This window comes from Camelina sativa, chromosome 7, assembly GCF_000633955.1.
Source record: "Camelina sativa cultivar DH55 chromosome 7, Cs, whole genome shotgun sequence".
In the NCBI taxonomy this organism is placed as follows: Eukaryota; Viridiplantae; Streptophyta; class Magnoliopsida; order Brassicales; family Brassicaceae; genus Camelina; species Camelina sativa.
Genome location: NC_025691.1, coordinates 5,968,119 through 5,981,685, shown reverse-complemented (window position 1 = coordinate 5,981,685; position 13,567 = coordinate 5,968,119). Strand labels below are relative to the sequence as shown.

At 35.1% G+C, this 13,567-nt stretch overlaps 5 protein-coding genes across 5 annotated transcripts; 1 reads left to right on the top strand and 4 right to left on the bottom strand.

The window, feature by feature from the left end:
* On the bottom strand, positions 647–3,955 carry LOC104704354 (cation/H(+) symporter 13). The gene is made up of 4 exons (XM_010420461.1): positions 3,698–3,955; positions 2,602–3,606; positions 1,681–2,076; positions 647–1,483 (listed from the first exon to the last, which is right to left on the bottom strand). The coding sequence occupies exons 1-4, from the start codon at positions 3,953–3,955 to the stop codon at positions 647–649; spliced, it is 2,496 nt and encodes an 831-aa protein (XP_010418763.1).
* On the bottom strand, positions 4,383–6,590 carry LOC104700464 (probable WRKY transcription factor 25). Its single transcript, XM_010415985.2, has 5 exons — positions 6,120–6,590; positions 5,822–5,929; positions 5,180–5,712; positions 4,931–5,092; positions 4,383–4,850 (listed from the first exon to the last, which is right to left on the bottom strand). Exons 1-5 carry the CDS (start codon positions 6,354–6,356, stop codon positions 4,712–4,714), a joined length of 1,179 nt encoding a protein of 392 aa, XP_010414287.1. The 5' UTR covers positions 6,357–6,590; the 3' UTR covers positions 4,383–4,711.
* On the bottom strand, positions 6,689–8,609 carry LOC104700463 (U2 small nuclear ribonucleoprotein B''). The gene is made up of 5 exons (XM_010415984.2): positions 8,423–8,609; positions 7,911–8,083; positions 7,387–7,480; positions 7,195–7,268; positions 6,689–7,095 (listed from the first exon to the last, which is right to left on the bottom strand). The coding sequence occupies exons 1-5, from the start codon at positions 8,493–8,495 to the stop codon at positions 6,826–6,828; spliced, it is 684 nt and encodes a 227-aa protein (XP_010414286.1). The 5' UTR covers positions 8,496–8,609; the 3' UTR covers positions 6,689–6,825.
* LOC104704353 (putative F-box protein At1g47730) lies at positions 10,747–11,334 on the top strand. Its single transcript, XM_010420460.1, has one exon. It carries the CDS (start codon positions 10,747–10,749, stop codon positions 11,332–11,334), a length of 588 nt encoding a protein of 195 aa, XP_010418762.1.
* Positions 11,538–13,016, bottom strand: LOC104700461 (protein LURP-one-related 7-like). The gene is made up of 3 exons (XM_010415983.1): positions 12,640–13,016; positions 12,221–12,421; positions 11,538–11,919 (listed from the first exon to the last, which is right to left on the bottom strand). Exons 1-3 carry the CDS (start codon positions 12,862–12,864, stop codon positions 11,794–11,796), a joined length of 552 nt encoding a protein of 183 aa, XP_010414285.1. The 5' UTR covers positions 12,865–13,016; the 3' UTR covers positions 11,538–11,793.

Here is a 13,567-nt window from a genome sequence, read left to right as displayed (position 1 = left end):
ACTTTAATTTTGCAAATATAAAAAATATATTTGTGTAAATGCAAACAAAAAAAACAAATATTGTTTGTTTTATTATAAGAGAGAGAAAATATAGTAATAACATAATACTCAGGTCATGTAAATTATTAAAATAAAGTGAAGAGAGAATATGAAATAAAAAATATAACATACTATAAGATTTCTAAAACATTTTATTTAATATTTTAATCTTAATTAGTTTTATCTCTTTTTTTTTTTTGGGTCACCATCCTAGTTTTATCTTAAATGGTGAAATGAAGAGAGTGAAAATATAGAAATACTTCTTGAGCATTTAATGATAAAGAAAAAGGGGTCACATATCCCAAAAATAAAGAGTCAAATGTCAAGATAATAGAGATTGTTGGAATATTTTTGATTACCTACCCACATATTTTTACCAAATTATTTTTTTATTTACTATGTTGATCTCTTAGTAATATATATAAATGAAGACAAAAATAGCGAACTACAACTATAACATGATGACATCCTGAGACTCAATTCGATACCAAATGCATCTACCTCTTAGATACATCATACATCTATGTATAAATATCTCTAATCATGAACATATAAAAAAAAAAGAAAAAAAAACTTACTAAATGAAGATTTAAGACAGTTGGCTACTCTAGTATTTACCGAGATCAATGGTAGTGAAACCTTCTTCAGCAGAGAAACGTGGTTGCATTACCGTATCACCAATCTTCTGATGATGCTCGACCTTAGGCAATTTATAACTTTCGTCCATGGCCAGTGAGTCTCCTTGCTGCTGATGAACAACAAGCACCGAGAAATGAAAATCCGGCGACGTCAACATATCTCCTATCACACCTAACTCAGGGCACTCACTCCAGTCCGTCAGTCCATACAAGACCGAAGACTCTAGGTCGTGGTCTCGGCCAACTAATACCATGTCATAGGCATCTCCCAGTGAGCTAATCGCTTGCGTCGTCTCCACGCCATCTCTCACTATCTCTTCTACGTAGTGAATTTTCCCTTTATTCGCTGCGTGGCTCTTAAAATCGCTTATTAGATTGTACTCGGACATGTCGCTGTAATCCTCATCGTGAAGAGAGCTCTTGTGACGGAAATGTATCATAGTGACGTTAAGATCAGGCTTTTCAGCCATCCTCATGCATAACGCAAGCGCCTCCGCGTCATCCTTGCCTCCGATGAAGAGCACCGCCACGTTTTGCCACGTATTAGTCATCAAGACAGAGCGACGTCCCTCAGTCTCTCCTCGGTCTATGAATATTGCGACTGAACAAGGTGCAGCTTCCAACACGTTAAGGTTTATGCTGCGGACGGGCCCGTTGACTTGTCCGACTGTCCCGTCAATTGCGTACTGCTTGTGGAACGGAATCACGATTAACGTCGCCTTCTTGTCGAGTGCGAGCGTGCATACGTCGTTGTTTATGCTCGAATAAGGCGCTGCTGCGGTAAAGTGTTGCGCCATGAGTGCTCCCTACATAAGATTAATAATTATGATTATCAAACTATATATTTCTTCTTCTTATAATTTTTTATTTGTTTTTTTGCGCTTACATTGACGTAGCCTACATTGACGTGTATGCTCTCATGATCATGTTATAATGATTATATTATGTTATACACTTATAAGATGAAAAAAAAAAAAAAAAAACGTTTAGTTGTTTTATATACCTGGTACTTTTGCTCGAAACGCTGGAAGGCGTTTACGATGTGTGTGGACTGAGCCGTGTTAGGGTCAAGTTTGTTCATCTGGTGGTGCGGCGTGAGAACTGCGTGTGCTCGACCTTTAAGCTCGACCAGGTGTAACGTGAAGAATGAGATCGGGTTAAACCGTGTCGGGTAAGTAGCTTCTAGAAGATTAACCATGGAAGGAACGTTTTCAACATTGTAGAGGCCAAGGAGAAGACGGAGCTGAAGATTGTGTTGTCTTGTGTTGAGGATTGTTCGTTTGCTTTTGCTTTTGTAGCGTTTCGAAGGGTCGTAGAGGTACACAACGAGGAACCGCGATATCCCAGTTACCATCAACAGCGTGATGATCACCAGATTAAAGCATTCTGTGTCAACAACCTGGAAAGCACATTCAATTTTTTACCTTAAGTTAAAAGAAATTATACGAAGAAACTAAGTTCACCTCATACACCGTTATTGTTAAAATGAGTTTCTAACACATTATAGAAACATCTAAGATCAAATTAATAAATTGTTGACAAAAAAAAAATATTAAGAAAATATAAATTCAACTCACATATATATGGCTAGTAATTAAACAAAAAAAAAATATATGGCTAGTATCAAAATGAGCTTACTGGCTCAATTCAACTCACATTGCCATTGTCCAAATAGATTTGAACTTGTATCGGAAAAACCTAAATTAAACTGATTGTAGAAGTGAAGATAACCCGTTTCAATTTATCTTTCTTCATCATCCAAACAAACCTACTTATCTCTTTAAATCCTAATCAAAACCAAAACGGTAACAAAAGAAACCACAATTTTTTTCAGTTTTCTTGATATATATATTTTATAAAACAAGAAAATCTGAACCAAAAACCAAACTGAAAAGACAAATCAGTTAAGACTATTTATATTCACCTGAGCGTCTTTCCAGACGATAGTAGTGTAGACTTCGATGATACCTTGACAACACATCAACAAGGCCAAACAAAGCGCGTCTCCGATCTGCGTATTGCAGTAAGCAGACGCAGCCGCGGTACCAAGGAACTTGCACCCGTAAGTGATCAAGAGAATGACCTCAACCAATACCACATGGTGCTCATGGCTCTCTGTGATCTCAAAGAAATTAGTTTGCAACCCACTAATAGCGATGAAACATGGGAGGAACAAATTCGAAGCAAATATCTCGAGTTTGGCAGCAAGTTCCGTGCCTAAAGGCGGACCATCAGGTAGCGAAACACCAAACCAAAACGCTCCAAACGCAGCGTGGACCCCCATAGCCTCTCCGCTAAGGCTAGCCACGGCTAAAAGCAAGAGGACCGGGTAGAACGGAACAACGTCTTTATTATTCATGGTTTTGGTTTTCCTCTCGGTGAGCCATACTATAAAAGGTCTAAAGAGGAAATGAATCACCAGAAGAAGAAGAACGATCATCAAAAGCGCGCAAAAGCTATTCATAGTCCGCTCACGCGTGTAGATATTAAACGCGAGAGCGACGAACCAGCTACAAACTTCGCAGACCATTGAGCAGTGGGTGGCTAACCGTCCTAACTCGGAGTTAAGGATGTTAAGTTCCGCTAAGACCGTGGTTGTAACCGGGAATGAAGTCATCGAGCTCAAGGAGATGGCGCTGCTTGTACAGCTAACCACGTCGCTGGGAAGTCCCAAAGTTTTACTAAAGAACATTACCGTGAGGCTGCCAAGGGAGAAAGGGAAGGCGTAAGAGGCTGTACCGATGAGGATGGCTTTAGAACCAGCTTTTCTGATAATACTCCCATCAATTTTGAGCCCGAGGAGGAAGAGATGGATGACGAAACCGACGTTTGAAAGCGTTTGTATTATGATCTTGCCTTCAGCGGGAAGAAACATGTTCATGTATGTTACATTATGTCCTAGAAAAGACGGTCCTAAAACAACACCTGTCTATACATTACACACACAATAATAAGTTTCAAAACACTTTTTGCTTTGCAATAAGAGTACAGTGAATATATTATTCATTCGAAAGTTATACCAAGACTTGAGCAGTGATAATTCCTTGTTTCAAAGGTTGAAGAATGCGGAAGATAAGCCTAGAGGTAACGATGATGACTGACATTTGTAGCATGAGAAGAGGCATTGCGAATTTGAGAGGGTCATTGTTCATGAAAATGCCTCTTGAGGTCATCATGTTTTGTGCTTGGCACACAAGCTCTTCCTTCATGAATGGACCGTGCACTTCACCCCAATGCGACGAGTTGGCCTCCTCTCTGAAAAACGTCAACAACTCCATGGTGTTTTCTTTATCTGTAAAAGGAAGAAAGAGTAGAGAAGAGAGACAGGGAGAGAGACTAGGTTTGGGAAACTATCAAGGTTATGTAATGGAAAATGAGAGATGCAGCTTTGTGCAATGTCAAATGTTAATGGTATAGAGAAGAAAACAGAGGACTCTGTTTTTACTTGTGGTAAATGGTTCTATGACTATGGTGAGGTCAAAGAAAGAAGACTCAGAGACAGAGAGAGGAAGAGAGAGAGAGATTGGTATGTGAGAGAAGGAAAAAGAAAGATGAGCCTGTATTTGTTGTTTCTATTTATTGTTTCTTTCTATTTTTACGTTTGGTTAATCTTCTTTCCGCATAATCTCCACCATTCTAAATTTGTGGTTTTGGTTTTATATCTTAGTTCTAATAATATATAATATACTAGATTTGTTGCACCAATCAAGCAAAGTGGGATTACATACCATTATTATTAGCTTATGAAGCTTGAATGTATAATGTACACAAATCAAGAAAAAGACCAAGACTCAAGAAATAAAATGGACTCTCAAGTGTTTAAAGTCACACAGATGAGAAAAGGGGTTCTGTAAGGCCCATGATAAAAAAAAACTACTAAACACCACTCTGTACAAAACAAAGTATTGACTGTGTAACAAACAAATAAACAAACTGTATTGAGCACAAAAGATAAGCCATAGTAAGAGTGTTTTTTCTTTCTGATCCAAATCCTATATGAGATTACTAATGACTAAGTCCCAAGAATGTTGTTATTATGAGCGACGTAGCGCGGTTGGGATATCATGATTGTGTCTTCCTTCATAGGTAGTGAGAACCGCTCTCTCGTCAGCTGCGGATCTTTCCACTTGCTTCCTCACTCCACAACCTTGGTATGTGCACTTGTAGTAGCTCCTGTTATAAGAAAGAAACTAATTAGAAAACATGAAACAAGTTTATAATTTGAAAATTAAATCAAGGTTTGTATAACCAACCTTGGATTAGTATTTCCCTTGACAACTTTTTGACCATACTTCCTCCATCTAAAGCCATCTACAAGAATATCAATGTCACTTATTGTTTGAACCACAACTCTTGGTTCTTTCACTCCTCTGCTCACTTCAATAGACATGCCTTCATCTTCACCTTCTCTTTTCCTGTTACACAACACAAAACAAAGTCATTTCCAAACCCAAGTACAACAAACCTTTTTGCTTCCACTACTAATTCAAGAAACTACTTACATTCTCTTAATCGCAGGCTGTTCATCATCATCCTCTATCTCACCATGTTCTGATTTAAAGCTTTTCTGCTCAAGATCACTATATTCAAACGAAATCGAAGAGTTCTCTGATTGATCATGTGGTTCACTAACAACAGACGCAGGATTAAACAAACGCCTCCCATTAACCGATGATGGTAATGAAGATTGTGATGGTCTCTTGGTGAACTCAGGCTTAGGATGATTATGACCACCTTTGTAAATGATCTCAGTGATCTGTCCATCAAAAGCAGTCTCAACAATCTTCTTGGAAACACAATTGGGATATGTACACTTGAAGTAACTCCTCGGGTTCTCGCTCTTCTTCACTTGTTTCTGACCGTACTTTCTCCAACCATAACCATCATTAGAGTTCCTACTCACCATGTACGATGGTACCTTGACCTGACGATCTGATCCAAAACTTTGGTTGTTGTTTTGTGTTCCAATCTCACGAGGAATCAGCTCCTGCTTCTTCTTCTGGTGATCTTGAACACCATATGTTTCTTGCAAAGCCTGGAAAAATAAAAACGAAGAAGGGAAAAGTTTGATTCAGATTCAGTAACAAGAAAGTGAAGTTGCTTGACTTGATGTATCAAAAAAGCTATATAAGGGAAACACTTACGGAAGAAGCGTTTGATGGTTGCGGTTGTGGTTGTAGCTGCCATGGAAACTCTGAGTGATTGTTTGAGCCTTGAAATGGGAACGCTCCTGTTGTTGGAGATATCAAACTCTGCAAGTAAACAAGACACAACACACAAAGCCAAACACACCTTTAGATAAGTTTTAGTTTGAAGACAGAACATCATAGATTATAAAGATTTGATTTTTTTTTGTTTTCCATTTGTACTAAAAAAAAATAGATGAGAAAAAGATGAAAGCTTTGTTAAAAAAAAAAAAAAAAGAAAAGATGAAAGCTTTACGTGTGAGGAGCTGAGGAGGAGAGGAGAATCAAGGAAATCGGAAAAGGTGAAATTATGAGAAGATGGTGAAATCGGAAGAGGAGGTGGTTGAGCCGTCTTAAACTTGGGTAAACCCGACCCAGTTCTCTCCGGGTAATACCCACCAAAACTCGACCCGGGAACTCGCAAGTCTTCATCATCTTCGTAACAGTCAACGCCGGAACAGGCAAGCAGGTCGGTGAAAGAAGTCGAAGACATGATGGTTTTAATTAAAGGAGACAACTTTAAAGCTTTCAGAAACAGAGGATTCGCTAAAAACGGAAACTTTTTATTTTTATTTTTATGAAATGATCTCTGAGATGAAAAGATATTGAATTGAGGATTTTAGATTGGGTTAAAGACGACGACGGTGGCGTATCGAGCAAGGTTTTTTTGGTTTTCTCTCTCTCTCTCTTCTTGTCCTTTTCTACTTGGCCTAAAAATTTCATTTTTATAAAAATGGTTGACTAGTAAAGATATTCTTTTTTTTTCGATGGGTCGTCTCCTAAATTGTGATAAATCGTCAAGTGTGAAACCGCGTTTCAAGGGTCTCTATCAATGGATTAAACCAAACCGGAACAATCCGTTAAAACAATAGAACCGTTGGTTATACACACCAGGTTGGTTGGTACAGTACAGTAATGTCATCTCATCAAAAAGACTGATAAACAAAAGAAACCAAAACTCATCATTTCTTGGCAAAAGAGATGACCATTGGATTCTGGGGATTGATTTTGAAACCTTGTAATGCTTGCATAGCCATGGAAGACTGAACATCGTCTTCAAACTCTACAAAGGCGATTCCTGGCTTTGCTTCGGTCATTCTTATCTCTTTGAATCCAGGGTACTGTTCGAAGAGAAGCTGAAGCATGATGCTTGTTGTCTCGTGCGGGAGGTTTTGAATGAAGAGTAAGTTGTTTGGTGGCATCGCATCTTGCCCACTCGGCTGGAACGAAGGCTGCATTATAAGACACAGAGATAATGAACGTTATTTCCAGATACAATAGAATTTAACCAGAAGGTTGTTCTGAAGAAGGTGGTGAACAAGAACACTTACCGGAGGGACTCCGTTATTGGCACTTGGGCCATTAGCCATGTTTGGTCGTTGAGTTTCTTCACGCTTTCTTTCAACTGAATGTAAGAAATGTAGTTTAGTTAACTTCAGATGCAATTGAAAATTCCATAAATTATCATTGAACCAACATCTAAACAACAAAAAAACGCGAAAAGAAAACACAAAGTTTGAAACCTTTCTCTTCTTGCTTCCTCTTCTTATCTTTTGCAACGAAAGTTCCTTCAGCTTTAGTAATACAATCTGCCTTTGCTTTTGCGTATTGTAAGCGCTGCAACCAAAAAAGATCACATAAAAAGTATGAAAAATAAATCTCAACCTAAACGGATGTAATTGAATAGTTTACAAACACCCCGAAAGAAGTAAGATTTAGCAAGTAGTATATGTTAAAACAGATCAAACATTTTGGCAGTAGGCATCACGCGAGAATGTGATTGAGAAGGTCTCTAAGCATAAAAAGCAACAGAATCTAGACACACAGATGACTAACGATTAGATTGGTGATAAAAAAAAGGTCGAAGGTTCCACTGTAAATTACTAGTAACCACATATAGACAAGCAAAACATTTATGCTTTAGCACTTCAATCAATCTAACACAACACACAAGAAGAATCCTTTCATGGAAACTATAACAGGATTGACATACTCAGAGATAAGAAAAAAAAAAGTGATGAAAGTGGATGGATACTGAGTTACTGACCATAGGCTTATCATAGAAGGGGAAATTTTGCATCTGACGAACGGCATTACTAGCAGCAGTGACTTCACTAAAGGTAACCCAAGCTTGTCCACGGAGCTTAGGAGTCTTCAAAGCAACCACATCAAGTATCCTCCCAAACTGAGAGAACAAACAGTAAATAGATCTCTTCAATTCTGAGGAAACACACAAAAACCAGGTTAGCCACATACATCAAAATTGATACTTCCCTGAGCCAACCAACACTAGTCCTCGCCTAAACCAACAAAATTATCCATAGAATTGACAACATCAAGATATATGTCAATTAGATTCAATACACGATTCCGAAACCCTAGAAGCTAGATACGAGCACTCCAAACAACAGCTAAAATCAAACGAAAACCTAACTCTAAGGCATTGTAGAAGCTCGATTAAGATGGAATTATTGGTAGATACAGCTCAATGCGGTTTTGAACTTCTACGAGTTTTTTTGAGATTTAGTATTACGAATTAGATAGAAGAGAGAGTTTTACCTTCTTTCTTGATCTTTTCGTTGAGGTTTTTGATGTAGACAGACTGATTCGGTGGTATATCTGCTGTTAACATCTTCGAGTTTGAGCTCCGCGAAGACGATGCCGATACGAGACTTTGAAATTGAGAGAGAGAGAGAGAGAGAGAGAGAGAGAGAGAGCCCTAATGGTGAGGAATGAGTAGAGAAGCCGACGAAGCAGATTCGAGGGGTTAAGATTTAAGAATTTGAGTTACAGAAGAGAAAACGACGCCGTTCTTGTTCGATCCCCAAATTTTTGTACCAACGATAATGAGCGTACCGGACGGACCGGATTCTGGATTAAATTCGACCGGATTGACCGAATTGAATCCGACCGGAAATCAGATGAGTGGTGGTAGGATTGGACTTTTATTGTAAAATTGAGCAAAATTCGACCAAGAGACTTGTGAAGCATTTTGGTTCAAAAGAACATGTTTTGACTAATGTTTTAAAATACTACTAGATTTCTAACCCGCGTTACACACAGCAATATATATTTTTATTATTATTTTAGTTATTTTTAATTTATAATTTATGTTTTGTTAGTTTTTGAAAAAGTTTTTTTTGATAGAAATGTGTTATATTCATTGGCGTATTATAGGTTAATTTCAATATTGATTTAAAATTTGCCTAATCTCTAGATTATTATTATATGGTAATAAATTTTTTGTGTGGAAAACACATTTATAATAAAATTTTGTGGATTATAAATAAAATGAACATATATATATATATATATAACATTAGGAAAGAAATTTTGTTACTGATAATTGTTAAATATTTAATTAAAATCTAAATAATCTTATTTTGGTCGATTTACCATATTTAAGTTTTTGTTTTTTTGGCAATTTTCTAAGGAGTAAGATTGTAAATAAAAATTTAAATAACCATAACTAAAAAGGTAGAACATAACATTTAATGCACAAGTTATTTTAATATGATAACAATATGTAAAATTTTAAGTAGTTTTTCAAATGTAATTTGATATATATATATATATATATATATATATATATATATATATATNTTTTAATATAAAAATCTGAATTTAGAGTTCACATCATCTCGCAATTCAGTTTAACAGTTTATGACATCATAATAAGATAAAATTTACTTCTATGCACTAATCCAAAAAGGTAAGACTTATAGTTATCATATTAAAATAACTTGTGCATTATATCAATATCAAAAATTAGTACAAAATAATTCTCAAAGAAAAAAATGAAAACTAATATTATCTCATATTTAAAAAACTAACATTATCTTAAATTCATATGTTCTTTTTCGTCTACACTCGTCTTGTGATGAGGGAAATCACAGTTTCTTCCCTATTTATATGTTTTGTATGTTGTAATCTCATACGAAATAATTTTAATACTTTTCCAACTAATTTTAAATAAAACTATACTAAGATTATCATAAATTAATCAAAACTTCATATAAGTACATTATTTTTTGTCAAATTTTTATGCAATCCTGAAAATGAGAAGAATAATAATGAGGTAAATTTAATTATCCCAAATTAATGAAAACAGAATATATGCATAATAGGTAAACATATGTTTTAAGTTATATAAACATATTAACTTTTTGAAAAAAGCTTTGCCTCATAATTAAATTCTGACCTTAAAATTAGAGAAAATATGAGATAGTTTACGTAATTTTCGTGTATCTTTACTTTACAATATGAAACATCTTCATGAAAACACCTCATATTTTTCACACAAAAAAATCTTTACCAATAGAACAAATTTTAATTAATGCTTGTGTATTTAAAGAAACCATATTTTGCTATCAGACAATTTAGTTATAGAGGTGAGTGTTTACAATCTTTTTCTTTTAGGATAATTAACTGTATAATTATTTTCGTGTAACTTTTTATTATAAATTTCACTTGGTTTGGATACATATTAGAGTTACGATTTTACATTTTAATTTTTTTTAGATTTATAGTTTTATTATAATTATAGTTTTAATTTTTAAAACTTTAATTTTCTTATATATATTAGAATTAAATTTTAACATTTTAAAATTTTTCCTCGTATACTTATCCTCAAAACACTAACCATTCATATCCGCTGACAAAGAGCATGAGATACCATGTGGGTTAAATTGCCATTTATATTGATATGTCAATGTGTTAATCTGTTGTTGGTCAAGCTCGAACCATTTTGCGATATATACAACCCTACCACGCCACAATCTATTTTATTACCCAAAGTCGTATGCGATGGAGTGGCCTCTATTGATGGATTCTTTGGGTATGATCGAGTTGAGAATCAATACAAAGTGTTGTCCTTGATTAAAATGTATAATGTAGAGCTGGAATATACTTGTCAAATTTTCACATTGGGAGGTCCAAAGGAGAAGCAATGGAGAAACATTAACATCAAAGACAAATTCACTCTAAGGTGTGATAGTGAACGTAGTGTATGCATCAATGGGATTATCTATTACAGATCAATAAATAATGTATTAGGGACGTTTGACGTTAGATTCGAGAGATTTGATCGTATCCAGATGTCGATGAATCAGTTTTGGGGTTCGATCACACCAGTAAACTACCAAGGGAAACTAGGATGCATACATATACGTTACGGAAATAACGCTAGTGCAGAGATGTGGATTATGGAAGATCATATGGGGAAACAAAAATGGTCAAAGATTACATTGTCCATTACTCCTTCTCGACTAAATTACGTCGCTGGTGTCACTCGTAAAGGTGAGATTGTCATAATTCCCGAGACCAAGTGGGTTCATCGTTATTCTGATCAAACGTTATGGGCAGACTATTATGATGTTAAGAAAAACAAGACTAGAAGAGTTGTAATCGAAAAGAACTTCAAGGGGGGGAATAAGATATCAATACGAACACCAAGTTCGTATCTTTTGTGAGCCAGATCACATGGAGAATATTATGGCCTTGACGTCGTCGGGTCGGGACTCGGGAGCACCTTTTCCAAAGAAACTAGCAACTACACTGAAACTATTATTTTATTATGTCTTTGTTAGATTCGTTCCATTAGTTTAGATATATATATATTTTTTTCATAAACGTTCCATAAATGTTTTTTGATGACTATTTTTTTACAACAAAATGGTAGAATAAGATGATTAATTAAGCAAAGGAAGTTTCCAACAACCATAAACTAATCATAAGGATTAGAGCATTTGATGTTTGACTAGCGAGATGGTAAACTAGTCAGTACATAATACCGAAATCTTTGAGAAAGGACAAACTCCTCGTATCTACATTTCACGTGTGAACCGATTGAATCAAAACAAAAGGCAATAAGGATGCAATGTCACATTTTACCTTTACAGTAATAATAAAAATTGAGGAGATTTTCATATTCAACCTTGAAGAAACATGGCTACCATTGCGACTACTAGAGAATGATCGATGGATCCCGGAAATATAGTTAGCCGGAACTTGCTTCTCCCTACGTAAATCTGTCTCAGCTTGTACATCAAACTCGTCTGCCAGTGCCACCAAAATATAAGGAACATAATCAAATTTTAGGAAAAAATTTCAAGCACAAATACAAACACACATATCTTTATGACAATTTTCAGAATCCACAGTACACCAAATGAGGCCAATGCTTTACCATAACTACATATCACAAACATCATCACGCATGATCCAAACGTTACTTCTAAACCCAGTAATCAAACAGTATAACATGCTATTGTCTAGTAACTCAAAATCTCTTAGCATTTTTTCACTAGAGATCACAGTTGATGTCAATAAGAAGATGGCGTTTTTTTTTTTTGTTACCTGCGCGACAATGGAGTCTTGATTGTAGATGGTACATGATTTTTGAAAAGGGCAACCTTTGATAACAAGATGTTCCGAAGATTCACCAGCAAAAGAGACCTCTAACTCTGTCTTACTGAATCTTTTCGATGTCCGCTTCACCGATAAAACCAAGTCCTTACGCTTGTCCACATCTCCTTTATGTAATTCCCACATTCCATTCTACATTCCACAACACACATACACATATGACTAAGTTTATTTGTAAACACTAACCAAAGTTATCAAACTAACTAAACCCTAAACCCAAACAACCCAAACTGAAAAAAAAATGAAAAATTGTAGAGATGCTATTGGTGTTTCAAAACAAGTAGCTATAAGAATTTGCAAAATTCGATGAAATTTTTGGGATCAAAATTGCGGATTCTAAGGAGGCTTACATGGAGACGAGAGATGGTGAAAAGAGAAACTCCGGAGGAATCAAGGAGAGATTTCAAAGAGGAAGAAGATTTGCGGAGGACGAAGACGAGGTTTTCGGAAGAATCGGCAAATCCGAGATCTCCGGAGGAAAGACCGGGAAGTTTCTTGGAAGCGAAGAGATCGACTGGTATACGCCGGAGATCCTCAAGGTCAGGATGATAATAAGGAGTCTCTAAATCAGCCATTTACTTAATAGACTTTTAATAACAGTCAGAAGCGATATAGAGGTTGACGAAGAAGAAGAAGAAGACGACGACCAAGCTAAGGCCTTTGCTTGCTTCAGTTCAACGCCATTTTTTTTTTTTTTTTTTTTTTTTNTTTTTACATAAAAACTGAAATATCAAAGTCTAGTAATATTATTACATTAATAATAATTTTAGGGGAAATTAGAAATAATTGAATTATTCTCGCATTATTTAACTAAATGTCAATTATTTATAAATTTCCTTACCATTCATTTAGCCAATAATTTTTAAAAAGTTTTAGATATTTTTTGGGGGAACTGACGAAGAAACATTATAATCCTTATAAAATAAAATAAAAAGTAGAACATCTATAAATTAATACTCGGTAAATTAATAATCTCTATAAATTAATAAATTTATTCGGTCCCAAATTGGACTAATGTAATTTTGGACATAATTCGATAATATAATAAAATAATATTTTTTTTGAAAATCTTTTGTTAATATATAGTCCCATCAATAATATGAATTAATAATTATATAAAATTATCTAAATATATGTATATATGTACACATTCATTTTTATTAGAATTTATTTTTAATATTTTTACTATATAAAAATCTTAGAGTACTATCTTCAAAACATGATAATTTTATTTTTATTTTAATTGATTTTCTAAAAATATTAATTATAACGATTAAA

What these genes read in the sequence shown, in the direction of transcription:
- LOC104704354 (XM_010420461.1), bottom strand. Translation starts at nt 3,955, where the DNA reads ATGGAGTTGTTGACGTTTTTCAGAGAGGAGGCCAACTCGTCGCATTGG. An exon ending in TCGTCTGGAAAGACGCTCAG is followed by an intron (nt 2,077 to 2,601) that starts GTGAATATAAAT and finishes TGTGCTTTCCAG; the next exon opens with GTTGTTGACACAGAATGCTT. An exon ending in GTTTCGAGCAAAAGTACCAG is followed by an intron (nt 1,484 to 1,680) that starts GTATATAAAACA and finishes AATCTTATGTAG; the next exon opens with GGAGCACTCATGGCGCAACA.
- LOC104700464 (XM_010415985.2), bottom strand. Translation starts at nt 6,356, where the DNA reads ATGTCTTCGACTTCTTTCACCGACCTGCTTGCCTGTTCCGGCGTTGAC. An exon ending in TCCTCCTCAGCTCCTCACAC is followed by an intron (nt 5,930 to 6,119) that starts GTAAAGCTTTCA and finishes GTTTACTTGCAG; the next exon opens with AGTTTGATATCTCCAACAAC. An exon ending in AACCATCAAACGCTTCTTCC is followed by an intron (nt 5,713 to 5,821) that starts GTAAGTGTTTCC and finishes TTATTTTTCCAG; the next exon opens with GCTTTGCAAGAAACATATGG.
- LOC104700463 (XM_010415984.2), bottom strand. Translation starts at nt 8,495, where the DNA reads ATGTTAACAGCAGATATACCACCGAATCAGTCTGTCTACATCAAAAAC. An exon ending in CCTTCTATGATAAGCCTATG is followed by an intron (nt 7,481 to 7,910) that starts GTCAGTAACTCA and finishes TTTTGGTTGCAG; the next exon opens with CGCTTACAATACGCAAAAGC. An exon ending in CCAATAACGGAGTCCCTCCG is followed by an intron (nt 7,096 to 7,194) that starts GTAAGTGTTCTT and finishes CTTATAATGCAG; the next exon opens with CCTTCGTTCCAGCCGAGTGG.
- LOC104704353 (XM_010420460.1), top strand. Translation starts at nt 10,747, where the DNA reads ATGTATAATGTAGAGCTGGAATATACTTGTCAAATTTTCACATTGGGA.
- LOC104700461 (XM_010415983.1), bottom strand. Translation starts at nt 12,864, where the DNA reads ATGGCTGATTTAGAGACTCCTTATTATCATCCTGACCTTGAGGATCTC. An exon ending in TCACCATCTCTCGTCTCCAT is followed by an intron (nt 12,422 to 12,639) that starts GTAAGCCTCCTT and finishes TGTGGAATGTAG; the next exon opens with AATGGAATGTGGGAATTACA. An exon ending in AAGACTCCATTGTCGCGCAG is followed by an intron (nt 11,920 to 12,220) that starts GTAACAAAAAAA and finishes TGGCACTGGCAG; the next exon opens with ACGAGTTTGATGTACAAGCT.